Genomic DNA, 22599 nt, shown 5'->3' with positions numbered 1-22599 from the left:
ATCATGATGTTCATAAATCCACGGTTAGAAAATTGTCTATAAATGGAGACAGTTTGGCGCTGCTTCATTTCCAAGGAGTGTCCGTCCTGTAAAGATGACTCCAAGGGCACAGCGTAGAATACTTAATGAGGTAAAAAAGAACACTAGAGTCTCAGCTAAGGACTTACAGAAATCACTGGCACATGCCAACATCTCTGTTGCCACATCTACAATATGTAAAACAGTGAAAGAGAATGGGGTTCATAGAGGAAGCCGTTGCTGGCTAAAAACCATTGCTGCACGTTTGAAGTTTGCAATACTTTTTCCTCCCACTGTATTGAGGACCGATCACAACATGTCGCCCACAAGGTTTGGACAACCTTGGCTTTGAAATACAGTACACCATAAATCGTAGCAGAGACGTTAAGTGGAGTACTCATGGAACAACAGAGAGCCTAAACAATACAACAGCATGAAATGGCGTGATGAGCTTGGAGAGACGTTCGGCAAAATATAGGAGCCTGTACAGAAAAAGTGGGCATCTTCAATTATCCATAGGGCAGTCAGTATTGTCAACTGGCCTGTAGACTTCAGTGGGACTGGGAATGAAATGAAATGAAGAGGAGGGACAGACATTCCTCAAACACTTGACGCTGTAGCAGGCAATGTGCAAGTGTATCTTCAGTCATCCATGAGGTAACAAGTTGAACGGTTATTTTTCCATGTGAAAATGAGATGAGAGATGGACTGGATGAGCGGTGAAGACGACGGAAGCTGGGATCATTTTTACCTTTGACAGTGAGGGAGGCAGTGGTTTGCTCATCTCCCGTATCACACGTATATTCGCCGCCATCTCCGACACTAAGCTTGTTTATGAGCAGACTGTGCACGGCGCCCTGCTCCTCAATGCTGTACTTGTCTCCATGGCTGAGCACCTGTGTCCCTTTGCGCCAGCTCACTCTGCAGTCTGCGCTGGAGGTTTCACATGAAAGCGTGGCCCTGCTTCCCTCAACGGCCTCTTGACCCTCCAGGGCTTTTGTGAACGTGACCAGGGCGGCTGTCAGAAATTTTGAGTAAGCATTAGCGTAAGCCCAGAAGAACAAGACCTCGCAAAATACGAATATCCCCATCGGATGCAACATAGTGTTTCCAAAAATTGAAAGTGTCACAATGCTAAAAATTTTCACAATGCGAAATTTACAGTCAGACTTCGAGTCCATAATGTATACAGCAGACACAGAAGCACACTTTGATAGTTTTCCAAATAAATGTGTGAATTGAAGATCTATAACCACAATCCAATCCTGACGAGGCAAAGATGCCCGACAGATGCCAACAACAACAAAAAAATATACCCCAGTGTTTTGATTTTTACATTAAAAAAATATAGAAATACAGCACTATCTGGGTTTGGAATGTGCTCTGTAAAAACTTGCAATTTTATAAAGTCTTTTTAAGCAGTTTGTGGTACGTAATCATTGCTTATTCATGTTTTCACATCCTGTAGACCAGGGGTGTCCAAAGTGCGACCCGCGGGCCAAATGTGGCCCTCAGACCAATTTTTGGTGGCCCTCGGGCTGCTTGTTGAATCGGTTCACATCATCAGAGATGGTCCTTTTTATTTAATATGTAATAATTCTACACAATTCTAACCTAACAACTAGCATTTTATTGTGAGACAGAGCTGGCATTAGGTTTTAAGCATAAATAAAGGCATGAGGAACAATTTAAACCTTTGCTACTCGAAGGTTTCGTGGAACTAACCACCGACCCATGGCCCTTTAAGTTTGGACACCCCTGCTGTAGACAGTTTGTAACATCTTTTAAGTGATTATCGCAGTGAAACTTGCTGTCCAGCATGCAATTTCAAAATATTGATTTATTTGCCAGAGATCTGCTCAATTCTCCATAAGCTTTCATAGAAACTTACAAGATGTCTACACTTCCCTGAGAGAAAAAGGCAGAAGCATAACGGTACGTAAAAAGGGCTTATAATGTACTGTATATATGTTGGCTTGAGTTAACGTAGAGTTGAGTAAAACAGTTAAACAAACAAAGTTAACAAAAATTGCTGGCAGCTATTTACAAGAAACGATTTGTAGTGGTGGGAAAATTGGGCAATAAAATGGCAATAAAAAGTCTGGTAAAGCTGTCTGGGCTTTAAGGACATGGGGGGAAACAAAGAAGCGAAAAAAAAATAACTTTCTCCTATTTCTCCACATAGAGGAGCAAAGTGGTTCAACAGCCCATAAAAACTGAACCAGGAAGCGATGAAACGATGCCAAAGAGTGCAGTTTTTTCGTTTCCACTACACAATCTGCTTGTGATTTCCATGAGAGGTTTTCTTCGCCCTCGGCTAGGCCACGCCCCTTGTATGATGCGTTTCCCCCTGTATCTACAACATGACATCAGCAGGTGGAGGGCAAGTGTTTAAAGATCTCGAGTTGGAGACGGATTGAATGTGTGGGATGAAGTGAAATCCTTGAAACAAAAACTCAGGTATGCACAGTATGTATGGGGGCCAAAATCTTACAGCTCAAGCTCAAAAAGTAAAACCAAAGGCGTTTGCTCACATTTATTTCCCTGCCAGCCCAGTTAAAAGACGTCCTTACCTCTGACAGTGAGAGAGGCAGTGGAGGTGTTGTTACCCACAGTGAAAATGACCGTGCCCGAGTCTGCTGCAGTGACCCCTCTTAAAGTGAGGCTGTGCACCCGGCCCTGCGCCTCGATCACATTCATCTCGTTGTTCTGCAGCGGGACGTCCTGCAGCTTCCACTGGGCATCGGGGGCTTCGTCGTGGGAGAGCACGCACTCGAAGCGGACGTCGTCTCCTTCGCGGACGACGCGGCTGTCCAAGAACTTCACGATGCTGACGTCGGCTTCTGTGCGAGGAAACCCAACAGCGTTTAATGTCCAGAAGGGATTCACTCAAGGGTCAAAGAAATGGCGGGGAAACTCAAATAAAGGAAGGAGGGATGTGGGAACGTTTGAGAGAGGAAGACGTCAAATGAGCAAGCATAAAAAGGAGTATGGATTTTGTAAAAGCGCGATGTGAGAATGAGAGACCGTGGTTGTGTGAGTAACAAGCAGAAAAGGTGAAAGGGGAAAGTGAACAATTTCTGAAAGGTTGAGGTAAAAAGATCAAAAGGAAGTTTGAAAACGGTGACATTCTAGTATGAAACATGCTCAGTGCTTGTCAAAAGAAGTGAAACGTGTCAGGGAAGATCAAAAACAGAAAAAAAAAAAGACTCCTACCCTTCACCGAGAGGACGGCTGAGGTCTTTTGGCTGCCTGTATCGCACGAGTACTCTCCTGAATCCGCTCTTTTCACCTTGTAGACGACCAGCTGCACCATCGTTCCCTCCTGTTTCAGATGGTACTTGCTGCTGGACTCAAGTGTCTTGTCGCCGCACCTCCATATGACGGGAGCTCCGGGCTTGGTGATTTCACAACGGAAAGTGACGCTATCGCCAGCATGAGTGTCAGTGTTCTTCAGTTTGGTCTTGAAAAGCACGGGCTGGGCTGTAGGAAAGGTGAATGTGGGGGGAAAAAAACGAATGTTAAAAAGAGTTTAAGATAAAGGCAAAAAAGTCTCTCCATTTCCAGCACTAGGGCGTTAAAGGACAATGGCATCAATCCAAGATAAACGCATCCTGGATGAAGAAAAAATGATCTAATACAATACACTCTACAATAGAATCACATTTTATTCCAGTCTATTACACCTTTTAAAATCACAAGGCAAATTTGATCAATTAGGGTGATGTTGATTTAAATATAAACATCCAGAAGTTTAAAATAGCTGGAAATAATGTGCTTAATTAGAAAGGCTGTACAATTTACTTGCACAAAGTTAATCAAAATGTGGATCTGATTAAATCACTTATGAGTCACCTGAGTTGCCAATAGATTACTTTTTCAGCATTTATGAAATAACTATTGATTACTTTTTGTACTTTGACAGCTGAAAATGTCTTACTCACTCAAGTATTTTGTGGCTCTTTGTTGGTTCTATGGGAAACAAGACTGTCTCAACTGCAAAAAAAAAAAAAAAAAAAGGAAAATCCTAGCCTGGTGAGTGGTGAGTCTGGTTTCAAGGCAAGGGAAGACCTGAACAGCCTGGACTAATCCTTAAAAAAAAAGAAAAAGTAACTAGAAATTAGAAATTAGTAATCAGATTACTTAGGGCTACTTTGTAATCCCAACATCACCATTAATCACAATGATCAGCACGTTTAAAGTGATAGTTGTCAAGTTTAAATGTTTTACAAGTTTTATTGACTGCCTTCACCTGCAAATAGATCAACCCTTTTTTTGTTCATTCCCTAAAGGCCCTTGGAAGGGACAACTACAGAGGAAAGTGTGCATTGTTTTGTTTAAGCTAAGTCTATCTCATTAACCACATTTGTAAAAGGCATCTTTATCTGTTGTAGTAGAAATAGGTCATTTGTGAGCCTACCCTTCACCGTGAGCCGTGCCGTGCTCTGCTTGTGTCCGGTGTCACAGGTGTAAGAGCCTGCGTCCTCTAAGTCTACGTCGTGGATCACTAATGTGGCAAGCTGTCCCATCTGCCTAATGTCATATTTGGCACAAGGACAAAGGCCCAGCTCTCCTTTTCTCCACTCCAGAGAAATGCCCGCTTTAGACAGCTCACACTGCAACGTAACACTGTCCCCCTCATCAGCTGACTGGCTATCGAGCTCCTTTGTAAAAATCACTGGAATTGCTATCGAAAAGGGAACACAAAAGTGTAATTGTAATGTCACTGATCGCAAACACAAAAATGGCAAAAACACCAACGACAAAAATGAAAGATAGAAATTGCAAATCCTACCATGGACTATCAGAGAGGCAGAGCTGGTGTTGTTCTCCCAGCAACAGGAGTAGCTGCCTGTGTCTCCAGGCCTCAAGTTAAAGATTTGCAATTCATAATCACATCCAGTGTGCTTTTTCTGGTACTTTTCTCCAAAACCCAGCACTTGTGCTCCCATTTTCCACTCCACAGGCAGCTCAGGTTTAGAGAGCTGACAGCGGAAGGTCACACTGCCTCCCTCCTGGGCCTCCTGGTTCTGCAGGCCTTCAACCACTGTCACCGGCACAACTGGAGAGTACATGGAAACAAATACACGTCTGATGTGCTTTATAGTTTATGGGAGGTTGCATACAAGCACCCTGAAAGTGTGTGAAACTGATGAAAGAGTCGGCACATAAAACATTTTGGAAGTCAATCACATGTGGGCACCATAAACTGTAAATTAAGAATGGACTAATTAGGCCTACAACTTCCTGAAGACATAAGGAAATTGGGCTCCAGAAGTCTCTTGCTCTTATGCACTTTCCATTTAAACTTTTCTGCCCTCTTTAAGTCATTAATGAACACAGGCCCGCCATTCTGATCTTAACACTCGCAATGTCGTCCTCTTTATTTCAACCTGTTCTAAATAAGTGAGCTGGTGTTTGTCCAAAAGATAACTCCACTTTTAGTTCAGGCAAGTTTATTCCACAACCGCCGTGGTCCACCATTCGAATGTGCTACACAAGCACCAGTGCCCCCTAGCTGAATGACATGTAACGTACCTAAGACAAAAGAGTAACAGCTGGCTCCAAAAAAAAACAGCCAAACTGCTAGCATAAACAAGCTTCAGTTAGCCCACACTGAACACTATGGTGAAAAGCAACCCTCACTAAGCCCATTCTTAATTTACAGCAATTATGCACATTATTATTTTTAACAGCCTAGTACAGCACTCTGTCCGACCAGCCATCAATCACAATGTGAAGTGTGTTTACCACAGCAACAAGCAACCAACACAACAAAAGGAAACAATCTGCCAGCTACGTCATTAGCAACTGAACTAAAAGCAACATCTAAAAGCTAAAAAAGGACCCAACAACTGCAGGTACTCACAGCATGTACCACTATCTACTGTAGAAAACTAATTATTCAAGAAAATATCCATCCAAGGAGTTTTTGTAGACACTGGCTTTGGGATGACATCACAAAATGCCTCAGCAGCAGCTTCAGCTTAGATCTACAACCAGCATGTTCATCCTACAGCGTCACCAGCAATACAAACACAAGATGTCCGCCACTGTGGGACACCGATCTCACAAAAACATACCTTCAAATTTCACCTTCCTCGCTGCGTCCTTCTTTGGGGCGACACTGGGGGTTCCGATTGGGGCAACGGACTTCTCAGCTGCAATTCAAGTCAGTTTCAACATTTTCAACCGTTTTAGCTTACTTGCACTTCCGCAACAACCGGAAATTGACAAACCAGCCAGCAAATCAGCTCTCTCGGATATCGACATCTTACAACATTCATTACAATACAGCAACAGCAATGGAAGCCTAACAACAAGACAAACAAGACAAATGTCCAAAAGCACCAAAGCATCAAAACAGCACCACAGATTTGTCCAATATAGAGCAGTGGTTCACAAAAAGGGGGTCATGTTTTATAAAATGATTTTTAAAAAAAAGGAAAATACTGACACTGTATTATTTAACCTCTTAACTCCCGCCTGAACCGAGAGCATCTTTTTCCTCACGTCATCAGATTTTTTTTCCATCATTTTTTTGTTGGGTATTCAACTCATTTTTGTAACTTTTTTGTCATTTTTTTGTCATTTTTTTTTGACATTTTTTGTCTCATTATGGTCATTTTTTCGTAAATTTTTTTAATCACATTTTTGTCATTTTTTTGTCAATTTTTTATCACATTTTTGTCATTTTTTGTCACATTTTTGTCATTTTTTCGTCAATTTCTTGTGACATTTTTGCCACTTTTTCATCCATTTTTCGTCACTTTTTTGTCAATGTTTTCTCACTTTTTTGTCACATTTCCATCATTGTTTTCGTCTCAGTTTTGTTGCTATTTTCACAGCTTTTTTCCAGAAGCTTTTGGACTGGGGTAAAGCCAAACTGGAGAAAATGTGCTCGGTTCAGGTGGGAGGTATGGGGTTAAAGAGGGGGTATGATGTTTTTTTTCCAGGAATTTGTTAGAAAATGCAATATTGAAAACAACTTTCACTTCTTGATTTCCACACTTTTGCTCAGCCCGTGTAACTGTAGTGAAGCTATGGCGAATGATTTTACTTTGCAATGAAAGGATTAAGCTCAGCAAGACATCAAGAGGAAAGTAAAGCATTTCGAGAGGCTTTTTTGAGAAAAGAAGGAGCTTTTTGGGAGTTGTCGCTGCGATGCTAAGAACAGCCACTGGAGAAGATTCAAAGATTACTCAAAGATGTGTGAGCGGCTCAAAACACAACTCAGGTATGTTTTTGAGGAGAGACCAACATAACAACATGGTAAAAAGCTCCAAAAAAGTCAGCCACATATCTGGTCACAATATACAAAGCACTTTCCTAATTACACTGGCCACAAGGATACATTTACCTAAATAAACTAAGCCCCGCCCCATCCTCACACATATTCATACACAGACAAAAATGGGGACAAGGCGAGATAAGTATCTTAGCCACGGACACCATGACACAATGCAATGGCAGAAGCTCAAACCGCCGCTCTACCAAACCATCATGTTATGTAATGTCAAAACAACAGCACATCACGGACACAAGAGTCATGGCTTTCCCTACCTCCTGCATCCTCTTTGGTCTTCTGCTTCAGTTCACCCTCTTTCTCTTTCACAGCCACCTCAGCAGCTGCTACAATCATATACAGTGTCTTCAGAAACAACACACACACAGAAGGCCAGCAACATTCAACGCGTAAGTCATACCTCCAACCTTCAGCTTTTCTGTCTCTTCCTTCTTAAGCTCAACACCGGAGGTTTCTTTGGAAATAACGAGAGACGTCTCCGCTGCAATTCAAATTAAGTTCAGTACTACTAGGATTTTTGACATAGGGCCTCATTTCCTCGTTATCCAGAGTGTTGTTTATTTCTGGAGATGTGTTTTTTCTTAAATTCATGCAGTTCTTATATTTGAAGAGCTTAGTGGCGCTAGGCTAGTGCATTTCTATTCACTTAAAACACCAGACTAATGATATAAATGTTTGTGTTAATAGAATCACGTTTGAAATGTAACCGACCTTGTATCTAGGGCAGCTCGATTATTGAAAAAATAATAATCACGATTATTTTTGTCATAATTGAAATCACGATTATTCAAACGATTAATTGTTGCCTTTAAAAAAAAGTATATCTTTATTTTATTTATTTATTAATCAAAACACTACACTACACTTTATGTTTTCTGGACAGTCATAAAAGTACAAATGATTTCAAGTACGCCTTGATTAAAGAGAGGTCCCTGTTTCACACCTGCCCCCTGCTGGCCAGCCCTCACACCTGCGCAAGTAAACTAAGCAGTGCGGCCTGATGACATCATCACACAGCGCTGTTTGTTTTTATGTCAGACAAAAGCATGAGCCATGGCCCGTGAAAAGCGAAGGGAAAATAATCCCAGCGCCATGAAATAATGCAAGTAGGCTTTGCAAAAAAAAAATTGGCCAAAGAATTTTTTTATTTTTTTTTGGAAAAAAAAAAGGAAAAAAATGATAATCGTTTTTTTGCGATTATGCTAATTTTGTAATCGTTTACTGTTGTAATCGAAATCGTAGTCGAATTTCGATTAATTGCACAGCCCTACTTGTATCACATGAATTGCCGCATTTTGAGGGACTGTTTTCTCGCAGATCACTCCACCGCTGCGTAGCTTACAACCACGAAGCTGATGCTGCTCAAATATAAGTTATTTTAAATACAAAATGGTTCAAATGATTCTATTAACACAGACATTTATATGGTTACTCTGGCGTTACAAGTGATTTGCCTCAGGTGCACTGTGGAGTGGGTCAGAATGTTTTTAATGCAGGCTAGCTGATACCATAGAAATGCACTAGCCTAGCGCCGCTAAGCTCTTCAAATATAAGAACTGCATGAATATAACAAACAAATATCTTCAGAAATCAACAGCACTCTGGATAACTAGGACATGAGGCCCTATGTCAAAAATCCTGAAACATCCCTTTAACATAAATTGGTAAACAGGTAACGAGACGTCTTTCACAATGAAAGCACAAATACTGTAACGACAGACGCAGCCAGGTCCAAAAGCTTGACTTAAAAAAAACAACTCATTTATAGAACAAGCACTCAACATGTGAAATAAAAACATACCTTCCACTGCTTTGCTGATCTGAACCGAGGCTGTCACCGACTTCACATCTGTTATAACAAAATCAAGACCTTCTTCAGTCAAATACTACTATTTTCAGCCCCATTTCCAACTCAAAGGTAGAGTATTTAGGAGTTGTGTTTCATATTTTGTAATCGTTCCCAACCTGAGTTTCCATATGTGAAATCAAAAGCTGATTCCATACCTTCAACAGCCTCTTTGGTCCTCTGTGTCTGCTGTGTCTGTTTTGCAGCAACTAAGATCAGATGTTGTGTTAAAATACTTTACGAAACAGTGACTAACAACAAGAACAAACACATTCACCAACATTGTGGTTTCCAACAAGACGGACTGTAAAAAAGCTTGACATTCACACCACTTTAAACAGCTCCGGCCTTTAGAAATCCACACAAACACACGTAAACAAAAAAACACTGAAGTAGCTCCACAAGTAGAAACACGAGCCGTCAAAAAAGCCATACGGACAAATTCAAACAAGATACGATTCAGAAACGACAAAGAAACACCGGCGACGTTCAACACTCACGACATACCTTCACCATTCAACTTTTCTGACTCCTCCTTCTTACGCTCAGCACTGGGGATTTCTTTTGAAGCAAGAGACTTCTCTGCAATTCAAACGGACTATTTTACGACAACACAACATTTGCCTTTACCAAACAGGAAGCAATATATCCAACAAGCTACCGCAATGACAGCACAAGAACCAACAGACAAGAGAGAAGGGAAAGAAAGAGAGAAAGACATACCTTCCACGGATTTGTTGGTCTGAACAGAGGTTTCCACCAACTTCACTTCTGTCATGACAAAATTGAGGCCTTCTTTATTCATACTGCAGCCACACCATTTCTATTCCCGATTGAATTAAATAACTCATTAAATAGTCCTCAACATAATGCCATAGAGTTTGTTTCTTTACAGGATATGAGGATTACCAAAGCCATTTTACATATTAAGACACTGTTATTATTAAAAAATACAATTTGAAGACATCTTTTGTTAGTAATCTAAAAAGTAGAACCTCACTGTGGTATATTCGTGAATATTTTGTTTCTTAGAGGCAACATTTCCCGTACCTTCAACAGCATCTTTGGTCCTCTGCTGCTGCTCTGCCTGCTTTACAGCGACTACGATCAAAAACAATTTTAATTCTGATGATTCAAAAGAGTACAGAGGAAAGTTCCTCAGCAAAAGCAAATTATTTCCAACAAGACTTCCTGTGTGAAAGCTTTGAAATGATCTCCAACCATTTACGTTGAACACAAAACAGAGAGAAAGCTCCACAGGCAGAAACACACACGCTCTCCACAAAACCAGTGCAAGCATAAACAGCCTTTCCCGGTCTAAGCTTTTGCAAAGTGAAAAATGAATGAATGCATGAAACCAGCCGACACATGAGAGCGCGAGAAAACAACACTTTCAATGGTCAGCAATAAAAAAAAGCGACAAACTAAAAGCAACATACGTGTATTTAAAAGCAACCACTTTTAAGCTGAAATGAAAGGCAAAAGCATCAATGTGTAAAGTCCGGGCTAATTTACCTTGTGTTGTTGTTGTGATTGTTTCCTGCTGAGAAATCTGCTGAATTTTAGGAATCTGTTGGGTGGCCGTCAGGACAACAGCTACAACAGTGAGAAATACAACAATTTAATGCTAAATATATAATGCTGGTGATGATGAATTTGATCATATTTTAGCCAATCACAAGTTATAATGTCTCCCCTTCTTACTCACATTTACATCTTTTCTCACTGACTTTAAGGCCCTTTACCTGATTTTTACGTTTACAAACAAGTATATAAATGGGATAAGTTCATTCGCATCATATCATAAGCTTCAGAACGTTCAGGGAGCAATAATGTTGTAGTTAAATATACATATGACTCCCTGGTTCTGGGGCCCAGGGACATTTTCCCGATTGTCCCCCCTTGGCGCCGGCCCTGATAGTGCCTTTAATTGTTGCTAAAACAAATACAGACAAATCAGAGCCACATCTGACAAATGCATTACCTTCTACTGTCTCTTTAACCTCCTGCTTTTGTTGCTTGGCCCCTGCTCCACTCCTACTGTCTGAAAAGAGGATCACAGAAATGGAAGAAGTCACTCTGATTGCAAACACCACCACGGCAGTGCCACTTTAAACCCAACACCACGACTGCCACAGAAAGCCGCACAACTATAAAGCTCGCAAGACGAATGAGCAACATTGTAAAGGAATGAAATAATTAAACTAATAACAACAATGTGTATTTCTCAAAGCCAGCCACGACACGAGACACCAGAAAGCCACACATACAGTGTACGAGGAAGAGAGTACACTAAAGGCCAAACAACAAAGCTCCAATTCTTCCTTATATTACCTTCCACTGTCTCACTGGCCACCTGCTGCCTTTGCTGGTCTTGATCTTTGGAGATGACGGATGGTGCTTCAGGCTTTTTGACTGAAATATAAAAATAGTTTGAGTAACTTTGATAACGTGGAAAACTTGAATTGTCCAGTGTGAATTCCAGCTAAACTCCAGCCAACGAAAACAAGGCATGTCGCAAACCGAAATAAAGCGAAAATAGGCCGAACAGATGGAGACTTTCTTCCACCTTCTCTCCACATTTCAGCTCATGAACATTGTACAAACGGTGACAGTCACGGGACATGAAATGGACAAAGCACATGGACATTACATTCCTCTTAACAGGATTTTATTCACGAGACAAATTGCTGCCATAAAATGCAGTCGAGTGAACAATGAACACCATGGTGGAACAAGGCCACCTTCCATGAGCAAAAGCTGACAGAAAAGTAGACATTTGCCAAAAGCTACATGAAGCTGCATGGTCTCAGTCAATAATAATTTAGAAAACAAAACATCATTACCAAAAGCTCTAAAGTGCACAAGTGGAACAAAGACAATGAATGAAATGACACATAAGCTCCCAGTTGTTCTTCTAAATTACCTTGTGCTGTTTCATCAACAACCTGCTTCTTTAGCTGGTCTTTATCTTTGTCTTTGGAGACTATGGATGGTGCTTCAGGTTTTTTGGCTGAAATATACAGTATGTATGAAGGATGAAAACAACAAAAAACTCAATTTATGACAGTAACCCAAAAGCAGAGCGACTTTGACGACCACAGAGGACTTGAGTACACGGCAATGACATGAGGACTTGAGTATGGACATATCTGTATCATGCCAGTTAGCTCAAAAGCTCGGCCGGACACTGTCTTCCATCTTTACATTTCAGCTTATGCAAACAGTAGAAAACCGTGACACGGAGAAAGCACATGGAGCAGGGCATTGCCTTCCTTTTGCCATACCTTCTGATGTTTCTGCGGCCACCTGCCTCTGAGATTCAACTTTAGCCGCTGCTAATGACGACTGCGACGCTGGAGGACACATATGGACAGAAACCTGGTCACATGCCATTTTTCTCCAAATGTTTTTGTTTAAGAGACAATAAAAACGTACGACTGTATACAATTTAAACACAAGTGAACTAGGGCTGCACAATTCACAAACAGCACATTATCCCACACTATAACACGTCTATATCATTTTAGTTTAGACCTTTACCAGTATGTATAAGTTTAGCAGTTTATATTTTGGTCTTCTCTTAGGGGAAGAATGTTTCCAGAGAGAACAGTGTGAACTAAATGTTGATTCTAGACGTAATTGTTGTTGCGATATTCTTAGAACTGTGCAGCCCAGCAATGAACAGCCAACATGGAACATCTTCTATGAGCGAAAGCTTTATGACAGAAAAGCTACAAAAATTGGTCTGATTGACTGTTTTTAAAACAATAAAGAAAACAATATACCAAAGCACACACAGTGGAGCAAAGACAACATGAAATGACTCACAACAAAGCTCCCAATTGACTCTCAATTACCTTCCGCTGTTGCATCAACCACCTGCTTCTTTTGCTTATCTTTGTCTTTGAGAAGTATGGATGGTGCTTCAGGTTTATTGGCTGAAATATACAACTTGTGTGAAGAAAGAAAGCTACAACAAATCACGATGGTACAAGCTAGAGGCCGATGTTTGGGGATTTTTATTGGCTGATGCCAAAATGTACGGCCACTGATATTTTTGGCCGATGTCTTGTCTATAATCCTGTGTATCATGTTTCTAAACTGTAAAATGTGTAGCAGGGGGTGCTTTATTAGGGGCATAGGGCTGATTTATCAAAAACATTCCTGTTTAGCAGATTCTTCAGATGGAGCTTGTTTTAAAGAGAAAAATCAGCAGATTCCAAAACTAAAAATGGTGTGTCTTTATCGCTAATGGTTTCGAAATTATAATCAATAGTCTGCAACATAAAATATACAAATTTAAACTTGTGATTTTGATCTTCGGAGGCCTGGGAAGTTGTGGGTGGACTCATGTTAAAGCTCTGACTGGACTCTTTCAAATGCAAAAAACGGTAAGTAATTAAATCAGCCGATAGCCAATATGTAAAAATACCCAAATATCGGGCCGATATATCGGTCCAACTCCATTAAAAGCAATGCAACTTTGGCACCAAAGGGCACTTAAGTTTACGCCAATCAATGACATGACAACTTTGCACATCTGTAACACACTCGAAACACAGAATCTCCATAGAAGCAAATGCTGTAAACCGCAAAAAGCACAAAAGCAAAAGCTAGGCGGACATTTTCTTCCACCTTTACATTGCAGCTGGTGTACATTGTAGGAAACAGTTACAGGACATGGAGAAAGCACGTGGAGCAGCGCATTGCCTTCCTTTCATCATACCTTGTAATGATTCTGCGGCCAATTCAGATTCAACTTTAGTGACTGGAGCTACTACAGGTGGCTTTGAAGCTGGAGGACAGATTTTGGCAGAGAACAGTTTACTCGTCAATTTCCATCCCAGCTTCAAATATTCAGCAAACTAACATTAACCAACGTATGCTATGTATGCCATTAGGAGCAGAATGTCAGACCTGGATCTATTATTCCAAAATGATGGTACAAAGTGAGCTTGTATACTTTTTCCAACAACAACAATGAATGAAAACCGCACAAAACCACGTTGCCTACCCTTGACAGAGAGTGTGGCGGTGGTGCGCTGCTCTCCACACACGCAGCTGTAGTCTCCAGCGTCCTCCGGCTGAGCTTTGGCGATGAGCAGCTCGTGCACGCGCTCGCTCTGCTTCAGCTGGTGTTTGTCTCCAGACGTGAGGCTCTGAGCGCCCTTCTTCCACTGCACTGGGACTCCGGGCTTAGAGAGCTCACAGCACAGACGCACACTGGCCCCCTCCTCGGCCTCCTGGCTCTGCAGCTGCTGACTGAAGGTCGCTGGTAGGGCTGAGTGAGTATTCGCAGATTAGTAGATTCACACAAAAGACAACATGAAGTGACATGACAGTAGCTGACATATAGCAGGGCACGATACACAGTATGCTGACACCAAAGCCTTACATGTGTACATATATAAAAGCTTGACACAGATTTAGCCTTTGGGGCCACAGCACATTTTGGCAAAGCACGAGGCATGTTTACATTTTTACATCACATACTGTACATTATATTTTTATACCAAAATAAGCAAAAGTATAATTTGTTGAACCAATAAATAGCTTGAGTTGAAACAAGGGGTGACACATTTTAAATGGGGAGTCACCTGCACTAGCGGTGAAACTTAAACTAGTCTACTTCATGAATCATTAGGTCAGTTTATGTTCACGGCAAAAAAGTAATCGAGAAATAATTACTATTTCCTTAAAAGAAGTACATTTGTCCTTGATTTGAGTAACAATCCCATCACACGTCCGTTTCTGCTCTGAGCAGCTCAACTCTACTCAGACCAGGCAGAGCGCATCTCCGGTCGTTTCCATGGAGATGTTTGACTAAAGGCCAAACATCAGATTCAAATAGATCAGGTCCTCGTCCAAAAACATTCTTTGATTGCCCAAAAATAGTCATTTCTGTATCGAGCTGCTCATTACGAGCATGTTTTGTATCAACATGATCCAAAATGTTACGCAGTGTGCCTTTAACCTCTCAAGCCCCGCTTTAACGGAGCGAATTTTCTTCAGTCGGCTTTACTCAAATCTAAAAGCTTCTTGACTGGAGATTAGAGCCTATAGGCCAGTGTCATGATGTCGTGGTGTTTTTTTGTAGTTTTTGGTCACATTTCAATTTTGATTTCTTTCTTTGATTTATTGTTAATTATTCATGACTCTTTAGTCGTGTTTTTGTTGCTTTACTTGCTGTGTTATTGTTGCTTTTGCAGCGCGTTTTTGTCACATTTTGGAACTGTTTTTGTTGTGTTCTCGTATTTTTGAAATGCTTTTTTTTGTCTCTTTCGTTGCTTTCGTGTTTTTGTCACTTTTTCATCTAATTTTTTTTATTTTTTTATCACTATTTAGTCGTGTGTTATTCTTGCTTTTCCAGCATATTTTTGTCACTCTTTTGCCACTTTTTTGCTTTTAGATTTGCCAATAATAATAATAATGCCAAACTAGAGAAAATGTGCTCAGTTCAGATGGGGTTTAACAGGTTATGGGTGAAAAACCTGCCCCAAGGACAGATTTCCTAAAAAATAGTCATTCATATCAAAGACAAATATACTTATTTCAAGACAATTTTACTTATTCCTAGATTACTTTTTGGCGTGTAGAAGTTCATAGGTAATCCTAGCACATTAAAGCAGATCAACAGGTGAACAACTCCTTTGCAACAGGACGTTACTTATATTGGAAAAAGTCACTTGATAGACACTTTTCATTCACCCTATGATTATTTCTTATCACTTTAAGGTCGCAAGTTTCAAGCCTCATCACGTAGACTTGCTACATGGCACTGGGTAAACAAACCGGAGTGACCAAGGACTGAGACGACAAAGATTCAGACAGACATCTCCAACAGTGGACTCATGATCGTGCAGTAATCCTCCTCCTACCCTTGACAGAGAGTGTGGCGGTGGTGCGCTGCTCTCCACACACACAGCTGTAGTCTCCAGCGTCCTCCGGCTGAGCTTTGGCGATGAGCAGCTCGTGCACGCGCTCGCTCTGCTTCAGCTGGTGTTTGTCTCCAGACGTGAGGCTCTGAGCGCCCTTCTTCCACTGCACTGGGACTCCGGGTTTAGAGAGCTCACAGCACAGACGCACACTGGCCCCCTCCTCGGCCTCCTGGCTCTGCAGCTGCTGACTGAAGGTCGCTGGTAGGGCTGAGCGAGTATTAGTGAGTTCGTTATTATGGACGTGACAAGACAGCATTAAAGACAGTGTTGCAAGTAAACACAAGTAACACAACGGCACTGCTTTGACAAGTCGCTTTGCACAAGTGACAGTGAAAGCTTTCATTACTGAGATCCAGACAAAAAAAAATGCAAATACACACTTTTCAAGACTTTTCATCCATACTTTTTTCCTCAAAATGAACCTTAAAGATCACATGAGCTTGAGGAGGTCAAAGTTGATAACTGTCTTGGTGGTAGAGGTGGGCAATATATCGCCTATAAGATCATATCAAAACTGCAGTTCGGATGATATGCAAATTTACAATATTGAGTTGATCTCCAAGGGCAAGAAATGTGGGGGGATTGGGAAAACTTAGGAGAAAACGGGGTAAAAATTAAACAAAATTGGGAAAAACTAGAGAAAAAAATAAGGTAAAAATAGGATAAAAACTAAGTAACAAAAATTAGGGAATTTTTGGGGGAAAATTAGAAAAAAAATTGAAAAAATCTGGAGGTGAAATGAGGAAAAAATAGCACAAAAAAAATGTGGTAAATAAGGTCAAATGTGGGAAGATGGTTCCTTTTGTGGTCTGTTCAGGACAATTATCTTGAGCGACAAAGCAATGTAAATTTAGTTTCCAGTGCGTTTTTGCATATTTCTGATGGTTTGTAAATATCGCTTCATTGTAGTTGTTGAGTAAGTCCCCAATATATATTATTGAGATAGTCATTTTTGTTAATATTGCCCAGCCCTACTTGATGGAACAACTCATTTGCACATGTATAGATTATATATATATATTCAGTTTGTGCCCTGAATAACCTTTAAGTGTCAAAACCAAGATTTACAATTTGCTTCCATCACATTTTTGGTCGAGGAGAACACTAGCAGACAAAAGCTGTACAATTGTTGCCAGGACACGGGACAAACAAACAGATATACAACGTGGATTCTTATTAGTCATTAGTATAAAAAAAGCCCCCCTCCTACCCTTGACAGAGAGTGTGGCGGTGGTGCGCTGCTCTCCACACACGCAGCTGTAGTCTCCAGCGTCCTCCGGCTGAGCTTTGGCGATGAGCAGCTCGTGCACGCGCTCGCTCTGCTTCAGCTGGTGTTTGTCTCCAGACGTGAGGCTCTGAGCGCCCTTCTTCCACTGCACTGGGACTCCGGGCTTAGAGAGCTCACAGCACAGGCGCACACTGGCCCCCTCCTCGGCCTCCTGGCTCTGCAGCTTCTTTGTAAAGGTGGCTGGGAGCGCTGAACAATCCAAGCTCACGCGTTCAGACATGATATCGCAATTCTTTGTACACTAGAGTATTTATTGTTATGACAAAGCAATGGAATTTGATGATGAAAGGAAGTATTGTCAATAGGGTTGTAGCAACATAAGCTGTGATTATGCACGTTTTATTGTATTGTTTATGAAACCTCTGCAGGGGACACCTCACATTTTGTAGGAAGAGTGAGCTTGTGTTATTACCTTTAGTAGTTCATGGCTGCAGCATGTGGGCAAGCACAAGTTGTTAAATAAATGACCAAAAACAGTGTGTTTGTGATGCTTGTTAGTTTTAAGTCAAAATACCTTCACAAGGCTTGACATTAACAGGCTCGCCAAATTCTGGCAGATTTTGTTTTTAGCCTCACTCACCACTTAACTGTGCTGTTTCAAAATATTTACTGAAGATAAACACTCCATAAACAAAAAGTCAGGAGCTTTAAGTGGAAACATTACCGCTAATTTGCTTGTGACATTTGAAAAAGACTTGTGGCCCGTGAGCTACATTAACTTAAAAGTTCATGTCAAGCCCTGCACCTACAATTACAGTTATTGTGAATGGAAAAGAGCTGAGATTTTCAAGAGCGTGACCGAACCCTCACCTTTGACCGTGACCTTGGCCATGCTCTTGGCGGTGCTCACGTCGCAGGTGTAGATGTCAGTGTCCTGCTCCTCCAGGTTTGAGATGGTCAGAGTGAGGAGGCCCTCTTTCTGCGTCATCTCGTACCTCCCTCCAGCTCTCAGCTCAGTGTGTCCCTTCAGCCACACCACAGTGGACGGGGTCTGGGCAGTTTCACAGTGCAGAGTCACCGAACCCTTCTCCTCGGCCTGGCTGTCCTGCAGAGCCTTGGTGAATTTATGGATTGGCTCTAAACATGAACAAAAAAAAGAAGACAAGACGATTGTTATTGCAGGTGAATTGTACGTAGTTTTCCTGGGCTGTGGTCCTGGGTTTTCTATCAACATTATTGTACATTTGAATAAGAAGCTACTGTAGGTAGTCGAGCACCTTTGATCTCGAGCTGGGCTCTGGTGGTGGCCCCTCCGACCACCTCGCAGCTGTACTCTCCAGAGTCTTGCGCCGAGGCGTTGTGGACGATCAGCCGGACGACTGTGCCTTCTTGGATGATGTCGTACTTCTGGCTCTTCTTGATGGCTCTTCCATCTTTGGCCCATTTTACAGTTGAGCTGGACTTTGTGACCTCACAGATGAAGACAGAGTCCTCGCCTTGGACGACGCTCACATTTTCCAGAGCTTTTGAAACAGACGAAGCTTTTCCTGGAACAAGTTGGACTGCATTAGTATGTTGAGCTCCAAGAAACACTTGGTAAGAAAATAATGATTATAGGTTGAATATAATGCATTAGTCAAGGTAAACTACTAACAGACTTTATACTACTTTGAACCCATTAGTCTTTTATTTCCTGAAGTTTAGCCTAGCGTAATGTATGTAGAGAAAATTCCATGCCCTGTTTGAAAACAATAGACATTTTAGTTTCTCTAAAATCATCCAGAATCTTTGTTCTCCCGTGTCCAAACCAAGCGAAAGCTAATTGAAGCTAATGAATAGTGGCGGTAATTTAAACATTGCCATGATTGGAACATGCCAGAAACAAAACATCACCCCCAGTATGTCTTTAATAAGGTAACAAAAACAATTTAGCATAATGATCTTTACGTGAAATGACTTCATACCTTCTACCGTTAATGTTGCTTTGGAGCTGTGGTCGTTGATGTTGAACACCACCTCTCCAGCATCAGCGGGAGTCACGTCATTAATGGTCAGCATGTACTTGCGACCTTTACTGCTGATTTTGTATTTGCCTCCGTTTGTGACGGTTTTACCATTCACAGTCCAGGAGCACTCGTCTGTGCTTTCACGGGACAAAATGCACTCGAAACCACACGTCTCCCCTTCATTGGCCTCCGCAGACTTCAGCCATTTGGTGATGCCGATGCCAATTTCTAGAACAGACAGTAAACAATATTATGTTTGAAGATCAGTATTTTAAAGGAAATGAATTCTACCAACCTCTGACAGTGACGATCGCTTTGGAAGCCTCCGTCCCCAGGTCGCAGATGTACTCTCCAGCGTCCTCTTTGGTCACGTCTTTGACGATCAGCCCCAAAGACTTGCCTGTGTGGAGGAGCTCGTATTTGGGGCCAGCCTTCAGGACCTTACCATCCTTCCTCCACGTGGGAGAGACCCTGGGCTTGTTGGCTTCACAGGCCAACGTTATCATGCCTTTCTCCTCGCCAACAACGTCATCCAGGGACTTGAGGAACACGGCACGCTTTTCTGTTGGCAAAAAGCGGAATTTCTGTCACATCACTGTTTCGCTTTTTAAATGTTTTGTGCATTGAAGCATGTTTTGAAACTTAAAATAATGTACAGTATGATAGGTAGGAAAACTTAAATATACATAACAGTACAACTCTATAATCTATGGTTAAAAGCTAAAAAAAAAAGGCAGTTTAGCCGAATATATAATTTTTTCCATACCTTTGACCTTGAGAGTGACAGACTCCTTGACCTTACGCACTTGAACGCTGATAGTGCCGCCATCTTTAGGCGCCAGGTTCTTCAGAGTGAGCTTGTGGACTTTCCCCTCGTGGCTGATAGTGTTGACTTCGTTGGTGAAGAGCACTTTGTCGTTGAGCAGCCACTGGACGTCTTCGTCTGCGTAGTTGATCTCACACGTCAACACAGCGTCGCCGTCTTCATCCACCTCCGTGTCCGCCAGGTGTTTGGTGATCTGTATGTCACGCACTGCCAAGAACATACAATGGGAGACAGAGTGAAACCAAAGGTGGCGATGGTTGGTGCAAAGCTTTGGTGGATGTTTTTGCCTGTCTGAGTTGAAGGGATAAGCTGTGCAATTTGCTAATTTGATGGTAACAACTTTAGAAGTACTGCTAGTGGTTACTTTATAGCTGTAAAACTATTTTGGGGTAAATTATTATTATTGGGGGGCCCCATGAGAATCTTGGATCAATAAGCGGGCCACGATGTCCTGGACTTTGGCCCAGGACTGTCCCACCGTCAAACAGTTCAGGTGACCTCCACGGTGACTGACATTAGAAGTGGTCAAGTGAGGATGAATAAGCAGCGTATGACCCGATCCAAAGTGGTGCAAACATGTACCTTCAACTGTGAGAGTGCCTTTGGTCTCAGCGGGTCCGGACTGGCAGCGATATTCCCCAGTGTCCTCCTCGCCGAGCCGCTGGATGGTGAGCTGCGCCCGGGTCGCGTCCTGCTTTATGTTGTACTTGTCTGACGTGGCCAGAGCGGTGTCACCTTTGAACCAGTGAACGTCTTTAGGCGGAGCTGAGAACTTGCAGCTGAGGATCGCCGAGCTCTTCTCTTTGGCCTTCACGTTCTTGATGGGTTCGCTAACCTCCAGAGGACGCTCTGTAAGTCAGATACATTTTGGTTAATTCATAAGTTAACCTGAGGAAAGGTGAAGATACAACATCATAACATGGCTAAAAGCTTAGATTTTGCCAGATGAAGCACCACCAAGAATGCATGAAATACCTTTGACAGTGAGCTGTGCTTGAGACTTGCTCTTCCCGGCCGTGAACACTACAAGGCCAGTCATGGAGGCTTTGGTCTTCTTGAATGTAAGTCGGTGCAGAGTGCCCTCTTTGTCCAGCTCCACGTCTGCGCTCTCCTTCACTGCTGCTCCGCCCAGAGTCCACACGGGAGGCTTGACCAGCTCCATGCTGATCTCCACCTCGAACACGGCAGCAAACGGCTCCGTCACCTCGACGGGACTGAGCTCCCGCACAATACTGATGGCCTGCTCTGTAGACGGCAATCAAAGGACAAACAAGTACTGAAAAGACGTTTTGGCCGAAGAACAAAAATGTTACGTATTATATATATTTCTCATTGCGTCAGTCAGACAGATAAACTTATCAGTATTTAGCTGCTTTGATTATTTTATGTTTATGTGAGTGTGTAATCCCTCTGTCATCCATGCATGTTCCATAATACTGTTATCCTTTTTCCACATTTCATCCAAGAGGCAATCTGGTAACACTCTATAATAACTACACCTTATTTAGCCTTATTAAATGATGAGTTAACTTAATTCACCATGAACAATTCATTTGTTAAAGGGATATTTCAGGATTTTTGACATATGGTCTCATTTCCTAGTTATCCAGAGTGTTGCTGATTTCTGGAGATATTTTTTTTGTAATTCATGCAGTTCTTATGTTTGAAGAGTTTCGTGGTGCTAGGCTAGTGCAAGGTTAGTGCATTTCTATGGTATCAGTGAGCCTGCATTAAAAACAGTCTGACTCCACAGTGCACCTGAGGCAAATCACTTATAACGCCAGACGCTGTAAATGTTATTTTTGGAATATAACTGACCTTGCATCACATGAATGATCGCATTTTGAGGGACTATTTACTAGCAGATCACTCCGCTGCTGCGTAGCTTATACAACCACGAAGCTGATGCTGCTCAAACACAAGTTATTTTAAATGCAAAATGGTTAAAATTACTCTATCAACACAGAAATGTATATGGTTATTTATATGGCTTAATAACTACTTAACAATGAATGAGTGAAGTATGTGATTAACTATTCATTAACTGTCGTAATTAACTGGTTAATAAGTGTTAACACTTAACTAATTAATTATTTATGATGAATTAAGTGTTAATTCATATTTTTTAAGGCTAGTAAAGTGTAGTTATTTTAAGAAGAAATTGAGAAGATAAACTAGCAACTAGAGTGGTTGTTTACAATGACTTATCCTTTCTTTCACATATATATTCACAGCGTATAATGTTTGAACCACCGATCTTTCTATCTGCAGCAAAAGTCCTTTAACCACAGAGCCACTGTCAGCTCAGATCTACAGCACCTGGTATACAGTGGGGGAAAAAGTATTTGGTCAGTTCCCCATAGACTTTCTATTGAATTTTGGCCAAATACTTTTTTCCCCACTGTACATACACGGTCTCCCTTACTTT

The 22599-nt window shown here is 41.7% G+C and overlaps 1 protein-coding gene across 1 annotated transcript in view; it reads right to left on the bottom strand.

Moving 5' to 3' along the window:
- Nucleotides 1–22599, bottom strand: part of obscnb (obscurin, cytoskeletal calmodulin and titin-interacting RhoGEF b) — a 77140-nt gene that overhangs the window by 28465 nt on the left and 26076 nt on the right. Inside the window, exons 25-48 of the mRNA XM_079569498.1 lie at nucleotides 21147–21416; nucleotides 20754–21020; nucleotides 20112–20378; nucleotides 19641–19907; nucleotides 19304–19573; nucleotides 18617–18886; nucleotides 18210–18476; nucleotides 17322–17588; nucleotides 16052–16318; nucleotides 14188–14454; nucleotides 12458–12526; nucleotides 11505–11585; nucleotides 10221–10271; nucleotides 9894–9941; nucleotides 9678–9752; nucleotides 9329–9379; nucleotides 9126–9173; nucleotides 7725–7805; nucleotides 7582–7650; nucleotides 4814–5080; nucleotides 4439–4705; nucleotides 3235–3501; nucleotides 2592–2861; nucleotides 770–1036 (exon numbers count right to left, since the gene is read on the bottom strand). Of these exons, the coding sequence (XP_079425624.1) occupies nucleotides 770–1036; nucleotides 2592–2861; nucleotides 3235–3501; nucleotides 4439–4705; nucleotides 4814–5080; nucleotides 7582–7650; nucleotides 7725–7805; nucleotides 9126–9173; nucleotides 9329–9379; nucleotides 9678–9752; nucleotides 9894–9941; nucleotides 10221–10271; nucleotides 11505–11585; nucleotides 12458–12526; nucleotides 14188–14454; nucleotides 16052–16318; nucleotides 17322–17588; nucleotides 18210–18476; nucleotides 18617–18886; nucleotides 19304–19573; nucleotides 19641–19907; nucleotides 20112–20378; nucleotides 20754–21020; nucleotides 21147–21416 (4590 nt within the window). The remainder of the gene's footprint in view (nucleotides 1–769; nucleotides 1037–2591; nucleotides 2862–3234; nucleotides 3502–4438; nucleotides 4706–4813; nucleotides 5081–7581; nucleotides 7651–7724; nucleotides 7806–9125; nucleotides 9174–9328; nucleotides 9380–9677; nucleotides 9753–9893; nucleotides 9942–10220; nucleotides 10272–11504; nucleotides 11586–12457; nucleotides 12527–14187; nucleotides 14455–16051; nucleotides 16319–17321; nucleotides 17589–18209; nucleotides 18477–18616; nucleotides 18887–19303; nucleotides 19574–19640; nucleotides 19908–20111; nucleotides 20379–20753; nucleotides 21021–21146; nucleotides 21417–22599) is intronic.

The sequence above is a fragment of the Gobius niger genome (genome assembly GCF_951799975.1).
Source record: "Gobius niger genome assembly, chromosome: 13".
Taxonomy (NCBI): Eukaryota; Metazoa; Chordata; class Actinopteri; order Gobiiformes; family Gobiidae; genus Gobius; species Gobius niger.
Note: the sequence above shows the minus strand (reverse complement) of the source record. Positions and strands in the feature narration are given on the sequence as shown.